At 37.6% G+C, this 12,051-nt stretch overlaps 1 protein-coding gene across 3 annotated transcripts in view; it reads left to right on the top strand.

Moving 5' to 3' along the window:
• LOC110452740 (contactin-like) overlaps positions 1-12,051 on the top strand; it is a 46,492-nt gene that overhangs the window by 6,137 nt on the left and 28,304 nt on the right. For 2 of the 3 annotated variants that reach the window (XM_021501387.1, XM_021501386.1), the window contains exons 2-4: positions 5,823-5,929; positions 6,989-7,083; positions 8,086-8,171. In XM_021501387.1, the coding sequence (XP_021357062.1) occupies positions 5,863-5,929; positions 6,989-7,083; positions 8,086-8,171 (248 nt within the window). In that variant the 5' untranslated portion in view covers positions 5,823-5,862. Of the gene's footprint in view, positions 1-1,285; positions 1,414-5,822; positions 5,930-6,988; positions 7,084-8,085; positions 8,172-12,051 lie in introns of those variants that run through there. The other variant, XM_021501388.1, reaches the window with a different exon arrangement.

The raw sequence follows: 12,051 nt of genomic DNA on the forward strand, positions 1-12,051 counted from the left end.
TTTTTTCCCGCAGATATACATAACAAAATATTTTAATCGTATCTTGAAACCTCTCGTTAGACATCAAAACATTTTGTCTCAAGCTATCTCAGGCATTTCATCTTTCATAACGATGCTGCTTCAGGAATAACATCGATGACAAAATGTTCTACGCGTACGTTTTCTACGTTATTCCACTCGATATATGAGTAGATGACGTAACTCACATATACACGCAAATGTTATCGTCACTTGGAAGGGTAAGGTGTGCTACACACACTTACGACTTGCCGTCCATTGAACGATCAACATGGTTTTCACACATTAAATCATGAAATTAGTGGTTACAGTTTTTATTGCAATTATAGATTTCTTTAAATTCCCTGTCGTCTATTCATTTGTTTTAAGCAATGTTTAATGTGCACAGCTCTTGCATACTAATAACTCACACGTAAAAATACTGTCGTTTAATTTTATTACAAACATTATTAGTTCTTTTTTATTTATATCATAATTTTAATATATACGTGTGACTTCGAGAATTGTAACGCATCTAAAGCCAGTTTCAAAATAGTAGCAAATCATATATATAAAATATATCGTTCTCCGCATTCCAAGTGTTGCGAACTTACTCCGAGAATAAAACATATACACTAAATAACATAAATCACCAAAGCTATTTGAAGGATCCCCGTCCCACGGACGAAAACTGCAACTAGATATTGCAGTCATTATTTTTGGTATCACTGTATAACTTTCATAAATGATTTCTGAAAAGAAAACCATAATTTATTTTGCGGAACTTCTGTGAAAAAATTATAAAGATACAATACTGTACACAAACAACCTAAACATTCAAAAACAGTACTATGATTGTCCATTTTAAAAGGCCATGCCAGGGTTCGAACCCTGGACCTCCTTTTACTGTCGCTATATCTGGTCACCGGTACACTGCTACAGATGTGCCCCTAGCGAAATTGAAAAAAGGGCCTACATGTACTTAATGTACGGGAAATGACAGTGAACATTTTGTCCGCAGTGGGACAGACATTCTTATTAAAAAAACACCAATATATTAACAAATTCCAGCGTTCTAATATTAAAAAACAGAATATCTATTCATGAGAAATTGGAAGTCTTGTAGCATCCATTATTTGTGAAATACAAAAACCTGCCGTAATTTATGTCATCCGATATAGCTGAAACCGTGTCAGTGTTTGGATTTTAAATGCGCAACAAATCATCCTCGTGAACTTGTTAACGGTGAAACACCTGCCAAACACCACCTGATCGGCAGTCAGTTAAGATGGATGTGTAGTATTGTTCGATGTCTCTGCGGACAGGGCTACAGGTAGCGTTTGTAATGTATTCGTGTCACTGCAGGCTACTGTTTTGTGTGCTGTGAAACAAAAACTTAGTGCGTTTCCACATAAGGTATGTACATATTTAATACTGCTTTGATATATAGGGATTGAACGGCGTTTTAAAAATCAATGTAATGGTGTCTTCAGTCATAAAAAATACATTTCACGAGCGTGGCTAATATTTTGGCTAATATCAAAATATTAGCCGTACTCGTGGAATATATTTTTTATTACTGAAGACACCATTAAATGTTCTATTTATTGCATTTTTAAAGCTTCAAACATGAAAAATGTAATGCATTAAAAAAAGGACAGGAATCAGAAGCGTAATGATTAGCGCCATATTCTAATGACGTCACGATTGACATCAAGGCTGCGCACCATTTTGAATGGGATACTTAACGAGGATTTCTGCCAATTGTTTGTATACTTGCTCATAAAAATGTTATCAACTGTATATTTATGTAAATACTTAAGTGTGTGTACCAAACATTCACCCAAACAACCACTTATTCTACTGTCGCTTCATTTGAATCTGTGAAAATATCGCTTTTGATATTTGTCACAATATCAAGTTGATAGAATCCGATATTTCACTGGCAAAAATGTAGTAAAAATATATATGTATGCATGTATATGAGCAATAGCGTGCTATTGACGTGTTAAACATATCTATCCGTGCGTTTACGAATTTGAATTTTCAATATGCGAAATTATTTCGAGTGCAATATGTCAAATAATACAGAATCTTCGTATTACCTGAATCATTATCAAAAAACATGTCTTTTGCCTTAACTTTCAATTGATCAGTTTGAGCAATTCATTTCACTTAATTTAAATCTAAATCAGTCAATTATTTATACGACAAAGAGGATACTCAAGCGTAAATATAAATGAATTCGAATTCTTAGTCTATGAAATCAGGGCAAATATGAACAAATCATTTTATTTTTGCGGAGATCTTAAAATAGATAGTATAGGAAGCTGAAGACCTGGTCCGTTTTCGTTCAAACGGTTCAACCGGTCGGACCACAGTTTTCGTTTATTTAATAATGTCGGACCTAGTAATCTGATGCTGCTTTCAGGCGAGCCTTGACAAAGCCTTACAAGGCCTACATAAACATTTGCAGGTCCGCCAGGATTAATGCCCGAAATCGTTACATTTAAAAAACGGACAAACCGGTTATTCCGCATAAATGAACAGGCCCCAGGTGTTCCGCAGGAGTAAGCTTCATCGACGACCGCCGCCATATAAATCTTAATCTAATCAAAGTAATATCATATTTGTGATAAATCAAAATCATAGACATATATATCGCATAAAGAAATAGAATATTTTATTATGTCAACGATATTAAAACCTGCAAAGGTACTCCATATTTCGAAAACCTATCAAGTCTGTTGTTCTGTCAGGATTCGACATCAATCAATGTAATAAGTGATAATCAAAATGATATTTGTCATTGCGGGCCCATGTTGACGTTTATGTCAATTTTTAGCTCTTTGATAATCATTTTATAGTGATCTCCGAAAAAAGGAAAAGCATGACAGCGACTAAAATATAGATGATAATGATATTTAACTCTGGCGATGACTTATATTCTGAAGATGCTTTATTGATCAAATATATATGTTAAAATCGATTTTGTAGTTTTAATGAATATATTTTTGAGTTAAGGCTTGCTTGCTGTTAGAGGCCCCCAGAAAAGGAGTCCCCTCTTAATATTAACGTTGTGGAACTCATGTCGTATACATCAGGCAATACTTTCAGATGTGAAAGTAACAGTTACACGAATGCTCTGTTTACATTACAAAGTCGCCATTTTCAATTATAGTCATTGAGTTTTGCCTGGACCCCAGAGGGCTCCGCTTTAACTATATCAACGAAAAAATACTTTTAAAACTTGAAGCCCATGGGAGTTCGGGAGGAAACACATTCTCTAAGTTGATCACAGCATAGATTGACAAAGGGGAGAAGTTCAGAATAAAAAAATGAGGCGCACGCAGGGAAATATCCATTTGTTGGTGTATGGAGTGAAATATAGGCTATTACTCACCGGCATAGAATTACAAATTCCTGTACCTACATAATATGAAATGTGTAAGAAACGTGGTCAGCGGGCACTTGACTCCCATTTCTTGGTATTTGCTTAAGATAATTATAAATATAAACTTGTTTAGATAATTGTAGGGTTCTAATTTGTATTTTGGCACAAAAAATGAAGGAATTGTTGACATTATTAAGCAGATATATAGCAAGGTGACAGTGACCTACTTTTCAACTTTGTGCTACTTTTCGGCTATTTTTTTGTAGCTTTAGCGTTACATGATACAATTAGGAAGAAACTTAAAAAAACATGTAGTTTTGTCATAAAGAGAACATTTATGATTTGGGTCCCCCACTTTACCCCCTCATATCTCGGAATGGCCTCCAAGCTGACATTAATTTCATGTCATATCATATTGGCATAACCACAATGATAAAAAAATGATACTTATCGGTGATGGCCACCAGAAGGCCCAAATTGGCACCCATCATTTATAATAAATACAAAACCACTTACGAAAACCAATCCATAATAAGTATATAGGCATGCCAATCCAACAGGCTATATAAGGTTAAAAAAAAATATGTCTGATTGATAAGCAATTTAACTTGTGACCTTGTGTGATCTTTATGTTGATATCCCCAGTATATCTTAATACCATTCTTACTGTATTTATACATTACCTGTTATTTATGCAATTATGTATCAGTAGATATCATGTGTAATAGAGCTCCGTGGTCCTTGGCCCTTTTGTTTCTAGTACAGCCTAAAAGTAAGCCGTCCAAGTTAAAAAATATCAGCGTACGCGACTGTTATAGAACAGAAAATAATTGATTTCAAGTTTTATGTAGGTATACACAATCCACGCGGTCAGTACATATCGTGGCATTGAAGGACATGGATTGTCAGTATGTTTGACAGTGACATTTAAGCTCTTTATAAATTCAGCCTTTTCTGAAAAGAACCCCCAAACCAACCGGCCAAGTAAAGGGTTGCTCGTTTTTGTCCTGTAAAAATTATGACAATATTGCTTGAAAAAAAACCCCAACACAATCGTCCTGGAACAGCTGGCAGTTTGCGCAATAAAACCTTGTTAGTAACGATTTCTGTAAAGTTTCGGAATTAAATGTATAAACAATTCAAGTATATATCATTATCATTTAAGCGTATATGAACAGAATTTTATACAACCTAGTCTTTTAAAATTCTTGAAAAACACTTTGGTTGGTAATCAATCACGCTTAGCTCTTTTTGTCCCAGTGTTCGCAGAGGGAGATAAAGCAGGCAGAATCGCAAGCTATGTCTGCCGATAGAGCTTCATTGTTGTCAAGCAGATCACTCAGTCTTTAGGAAATTAGGAATCGATTTGAGAAAATATAAGTTTTACAACTCCTATCATGTGATAGAGCTCCTAAATAGACTAGTATAGGTATTGAATGACGAGAATGAGACAATATATATATATTATAATATTCAAATGAAGATATCGTTGTATTAATAATGCTTGATGCATTTGAGCGGGGTGAAAATAACTACCTTAAATTGTAAAACGGTAAGACTCCTACAATATATCTCCAGCACACACGCAAGCATACACACATATGGAGATATTAGTTAGGTGACATAGGGCTAATAATAAGCGCCAAATGTGTATTGATTAATGTAATAGATAATGTATATGTCTATTATAGTATTGAGTGTATAAATTGTATATATATGTACTGTAAAGCACTTTATAGTGGCTTATTCTAGCTAGATAATTACATAGGCTTATGATGGGTGACAATTATAAGGTGATGAGTAGCCGACATTTCGTGACAGTTACAGTGTACATTGAGTAAATATGACTCTTACCTCCTCCTGGCCAACCTTTTTGTGTTTTATTGTCAGTCTTTACTAAACGTGATTGTTTACATTCATGATTTGTGACGGTGATCTTTGATCCTAATCTTTTTTAGAACAATTGTATTTTACTCTATCAAATGATATCGCTTTAGCCACGACAAAATAAAACAATTCATTACATTTTTACCGGCGAAGTCTCAGAAATTAAACTTATATCTGCACTGCAGTAAAGATATACAAACAAGTAATATATTCACCTGTGATATAAGGTCAATTTTCGATTTGATATCGACCAAATAAAATGACATTTTCTATTTTCTGCCGCAAATCATCTGTTCAGTTGCGTGAAATATTATGCTACTAGTTCCTGCACATTTCTTATGCCGCCATATTAGTCACGTTAAATATCTTCCGCATGTGACTCGTATGGCAGAATATACTGATGTTTTTACTCGTGCTTCGCATATTTCGTATACTTTGCCATACTCGTCAAATAAACATGATATTCTTCGAGAATTCATTTAATCTCCTCTATATATCAATTTGCATTGACTATAATTACATGTTGATTTCTTTCTGCCGACAGATTATGCTATGAGATACTGGTGGTAAAGAGGAGAATAACGATGAGGACGACGGCAGTAGTATTACTGTGTACCCTTGTGGTAGGGTTGGACAGTCAAAATATAGGAGGTAAGGCCAGAAATATACGTAATGTATACTCTATCTTACCCTGGAAAGGTGTATCTACAACTTTACATGTGTGAGATAACCTTATATCACCCTAGAGTTGAGACGGGGAATTCTCAAAGCCTCGTGTTTGACAACTTTCGAATTTTCTCCCTCGGGTTGAGATTTCCCTATCTAATCCCATAAAGGGTAAGATATTCTATTAATTTGTTACGGCCTGCTTTATCTGTAATTAATCTCATATAAAAAAAAGTGTATAATAGTTATAAAGACATGTGCGCACCCTTACAGCATTCTTCTTACCAGTGTTAAGTGATTTTAGTACGATGATGTTACTAACAAGAAAAGAAAGCATTCTTTACTTTTCACTCTCTCAAAACAAATCAGTATATTTGGGATACTAAGTATTGGAGTATTTACCTAAGTACGATGTAATGTGTTTGTATTTAGCATCTTTGTTCCACACACTTATTCATCATAGAAATAGCTTTCAAGCATTTGCTCAAAGTAGATTTGGTGTTGATACAACTACACAAACTAGATACAACACAGATGACACGCCTCGAGGTGTAAATGTTGATTTGAATTGTTGGTTTTAACGCCCTAGCTATAGTTAAGATCAGATGAAGCCAAGTGCCTAGAGAGACATCACCGGAATGAAAAGTAAGAAAGGAATCAAGCGTTTCTTCAGTGTCTTTTTAGCAGAAGACACGACAGAAAATTTCCGACTCTGAATGGGCCCTACATAAGTCGCCTTTAACGGTACACATGTAATGGAAAACAGTAGTCCTATTCTTACCTGAACCTGCATGGCCATGTAAATCTCAAGGAAGACATCCCGGGATACACATGTGTACAAATAATTACAAAGATGACATTTTACTTATGTCTACATGTCACATATGGTATTTCACACACGTGTTCCGTCCAGATAGGACATTCACATTTATACCTATTAAATGTTCATTGTGCTTATGTATGGTGGTATTTAGAATAGCTACGCTGATAATGTATCTTTTCATTTACAAATTCATTGTAATAGTTCATCATGTTTATTTCTAGAGTGTCCTCTTGGATGGTTTTTCCACGGCCAAAGTTGTTATGAATTTATCAAAGATCCACTAGCGCTGTACGAAGAGGCCGATAAGATATGCAAGGTACGCACAACTCGAAAAATAGACACTGCTGTACAATAATATAATTCAAACTATAAATGCATATATGCATTCTTGTTTTCACAAATGGGCTTATGTTGGGAATGTCAAAAGTGTTCAGTCTAAGTGTTCAGTCTAAGTGTTCAGTCTAAGTGTTATCGATTATGAGTTCGAATCACAGTGTTGTTGACAACTTGTTATTTCCTGCTTTTTGTTGATAAATATGAAATAATGTATTGTCTGTAGGAGAAGAACTAGATGTTGGTCACCTGAATTCATAGACATAGCATTGTATGGAGAACTGTCCTTGTTTACGTAGGATATGAATATAATATGTTTTGATAATTTCTGAGTTTCAACCAATAACAATTATCACCTTTTTGACCATCTTTCTCCACTGGTTCGGTACCATCGTATGTAATACTAACACTATAGCTAACTCTATTACTTTGAGAAATGTACATTTCATATTTGTTTTTGTTTTAATAGAGAATATCGAGGATAATCTAATTACTATATTTATATTTTACAACAAATACAAGAACAACAACAACAACAACACGCAAACCAAAAAACGGACAATTATTGCATAACACGCGGCAATCATCAATATCGTTAATTTCATATCTTAACGACACAAAGGACATTGATGGTTACATGGAACACATAAACTGGTAAACAGTAGGTTTGCTAAGAGAGATGTTAAAATACTACAGCTACCGAAAACAGGTAAACTGAAAGATGAAAATATTTTAAGTACTTTAACTGGTGCAGCAGTAGATCTGTATTGTGTTGTACAGTGTCTCTTTAACCGAGGACACAGAGGAAAACCCCCAATTACAGGAAACGCACCTAAGTCACTCGCTCGATCATGTAACGAGACACTTCAGAATTATTTTTCTTTCCCGCACCTGTACAGGTAGATACACCAATTGTATAAAGTACATGTGTCTTTGTAAGTTTGAAATGGAATAGGTATAACCTGATCTATTTTGTATTTTACAGGGGAAAGGTGCTGCCCTCGTCAGTGTTAACTCGTACGATGAGCATATCTTCATCATACAACAACTGAAGGCGATCGATATAGCAAAGTAAGCTCCTCAATTTTATCATTCAATTTAATTCAGTTTATTCCAAAAGCATAACAGCTTATAGGAGCTGTAATATATAATAAATACATGTGTTAAACATATAAGATATAATATGTCTAAGATAAAGGTGGGACGAAGAGAGTGTTACAGTTTAGCTCCGTGTCATAATTCGTGAACTTAATAAATGTACTGTGCAATGATAGATGCTCCTTTAAAATGTAGTAATGAATACAGTTGGATACAAAATAATCATCGGTGAAGGTAGGGCTAAAAGTCAGAAATCAAAATAGGTCTAAACTACTGCTGCAACAGTATAACTAGTAGCTGTGGCGCCACTCTGAATTAAAATATGATAATGAAGTCTTACAAATATTAAATAAATAAGTAAATAAACCCAGTGCTAGATTTTTCTATCTCCTGACGTAACAATCAAATTGTTTGCTATTTTTCAATTGTTCTCATAGTGTTTTGAAAAAAAGCAACATTCGATTGCACAAAAACAAGAAAAAATGCATTCCATGCCTGTTAAGTTTGCTAGCGTCTGCTTCCCTCCTAAGCTGAAAAGAAAATATAGTCCTGTGACGTCATACAATGATGTATCACGTTACACGAAATCATGAAACAAATAGCAGGTAATGATGAAATATATTTTTCGGACGAACAATGTTCAGTTTTCGCATTTTTTGTATTGAAACAACAGGATAGATGATTTATCTACCAAATGTTATGCAGGTTTGAGAATGTTGAACCAAGAAATAAAGGTTAAGTTGAATGTGGTTAACTTTGCTGCGCCATTCGAATTCTGGAGAAATGACAAAACGTTCAATTTGAGTTGTCCTTCTTTGTTGCTGGACATACTAGTAGTCTACCAGTTTAACTTAAACAGTATCGGTGACACGTCTTAATTTCTGATTTATAATACTTTATAATACATTGAATTATGTGTGATGCTTTTGTTTATAACTTGGTTGTACACTGTGTAATATTGTGTCTGACCGACATTAATACACGTTTTCTGCCAATATACCATAATGGCACGCCATCAATACATTTCAACTTCAATAAACATTTTAATTGATTGAATCTGGGAAACAGTTCTCAACCAATTAAGCAATATAATTCAAATCAATTAATCAGCTGATCATCGGAAACAGATTTCAGCTAACTACAAATCAATCAGATGACAATAATGATCAGTTGATACTGGGAAACAGATTTCAACTGATTCACATCAATATAAGCAATATAAATTAATCATCATTAATCAATCATCAGGTTGCACAACACCAATTCATCATGCTCCCCCTGATAACGGCACTATATGGTGTATTGTCATAAGTGCTATTATGTTTAATTAAGATCTTCAATAAGATTCATCAGTTTGGAAATATGTGATATGATATCAAAGTTTTACTTTTTACACAAACAATGTACGTATTAAACGTGTCGCAACGTTTCAAGACCAACTGGTCCCTTTGTCAAGCTATGACTGAGTGAGACCGACTGGTCCCTTTGTCAAGTCTATGATTGAGAGAGACCGACTGGTCCCTTTGTCAAGCTATGACTGAGTGAGACCGACTGGTCCCTTTGTCAAGCTATGACTGAGTGAGACCGACTGGTCCCTTTGTCAAGCTATGACTGAGTGAGACCGACTGGTCCCTTTGTCAAGCTATGACTGAGTGAGACCGACTGGTCCCTTTGTCAAGCTATGACTGAGTGAGACCGACTGGTCCCTTTGTCAAGCTATGACTGAGTGAGACCGACTGGTCCCTTTGTCAAGCTATGACTGAGTGAGACCGACTGGTCCCTTTGTCAAGCTATGACTGAGTGAGACCGACTGGTCCCTTTGTCAAGCTATGACTGAGTGAGACCGACTGGTCCCTTTGTCAAGCTATGACTGAGTGAGACCGACTGGTCCCTTTGTCAAGCTATGACTGAGTGAGACCGACTGGTCCCTTTGTCAAGCTATGACTGAGTGAGACCGACTGGTCCCTTTGTCAAGCTATGACTGAGTGAGACCGACTGGTCCCTTTGTCAAGCTATGACTGAGTGAGACCGACTGGTCCCTTTGTCAAGCTATGACTGAGTGAGACCGACTGGTCCCTTTGTCAAGCTATGACTGAGTGAGACCGACTGGTCCCTTTGTCAAGCTATGACTGAGTGAGACCGACTGGTCCCTTTGTCAAGCTATGACTGAGTGAGACCGACTGGTCCCTTTGTCAAGCTATGACTGAGTGAGACCGACTGGTCCCTTTGTCAAGCTATGACTGAGTGAGACCGACTGGTCCCTTTGTCAAGCTATGACTGAGTGAGACCGACTGGTCCCTTTGTCAAGCTATGACTGAGTGAGACCGACTGGTCCCTTTGTCAAGCTATGACTGAGTGAGACCGACTGGTCCCTTTGTCAAGCTATGACTGAGTGAGACCGACTGGTCCCTTTGTCAAGCTATGACTGAGTGAGACCGACTGGTCCCTTTGTCAAGCTATGACTGAGTGAGACCGACTGGTCCCTTTGTCAAGCTATGACTGAGTGAGACCGACTGGTCCCTTTGTCAAGCTATGACTGAGTGAGACCGACTGGTCCCTTTGTCAAGCTATGACTGAGTGAGACCGACTGGTCCCTTTGTCAAGCTATGACTGAGTGAGACCGACTGGTCCCTTTGTCAAGCTATGACTGAGTGAGACCGACTGGTCCCTTTGTCAAGCTATGACTGAGTGAGACCGACTGGTCCCTTTGTCAAGCTATGACTGAGTGAGACCGACTGGTCCCTTTGTCAAGCTATGACTGAGTGAGACCGACTGGTCCCTTTGTCAAGCTATGACTGAGTGAGACCGACTGGTCCCTTTGTCAAGCTATGACTGAGTGAGACCGACTGGTCCCTTTGTCAAGCTATGACTGAGTGAGACCGACTGGTCCCTTTGTCAAGCTATGACTGAGTGAGACCGACTGGTCCCTTTGTCAAGCTATGACTGAGTGAGACCGACTGGTCCCTTTGTCAAGCTATGACTGAGTGAGACCGACTGGTCCCTTTGTCAAGCTATGACTGAGTGAGACCGACTGGTCCCTTTGTCAAGCTATGACTGAGTGAGACCGACTGGTCCCTTTGTCAAGCTATGACTGAGTGAGACCGACTGGTCCCTTTGTCAAGCTATGACTGAGTGAGACCGACTGGTCCCTTTGTCAAGCTATGACTGAGTGAGACCGACTGGTCCCTTTGTCAAGCTATGACTGAGTGAGACCGACTGGTCCCTTTGTCAAGCTATGACTGAGTGAGACCGACTGGTCCCTTTGTCAAGCTATGACTGAGTGAGACCGACTGGTCCCTTTGTCAAGCTATGACTGAGTGAGACCGACTGGTCCCTTTGTCAAGCTATGACTGAGTGAGACCGACTGGTCCCTTTGTCAAGCTATGACTGAGTGAGACCGACTGGTCCCTTTGTCAAGCTATGACTGAGTGAGACCGACTGGTCCCTTTGTCAAGCTATGACTGAGTGAGACCGACTGGTCCCTTTGTCAAGCTATGACTGAGTGAGACCGACTGGTCCCTTTGTCAAGCTATGACTGAGTGAGACCGACTGGTCCCTTTGTCAAGCTATGACTGAGTGAGACCGACTGGTCCCTTTGTCAAGCTATGACTGAGTGAGACCGACTGGTCCCTTTGTCAAGCTATGACTGAGTGAGACCGACTGGTCCCTTTGTCAAGCGATGACTGAGTGAGACCGACTGGTCCCTTTGTCAAGCGATGACTGAGTGAGACCGACTGGTCCCTATGTCAAGCTATGACTGAGTCAATTAAGAGTTTCATGAATTACGGTTTTACAACTCAACGAAGGAGGTAAAAGTATGACGTAAAAATGTTTGTTTGTTAGTTCGTTTTAA

This window comes from Mizuhopecten yessoensis, unplaced genomic scaffold (assembly GCF_002113885.1).
Source record: "Mizuhopecten yessoensis strain PY_sf001 unplaced genomic scaffold, ASM211388v2 scaffold6863, whole genome shotgun sequence".
Taxonomy (NCBI): Eukaryota; Metazoa; Mollusca; class Bivalvia; order Pectinida; family Pectinidae; genus Mizuhopecten; species Mizuhopecten yessoensis.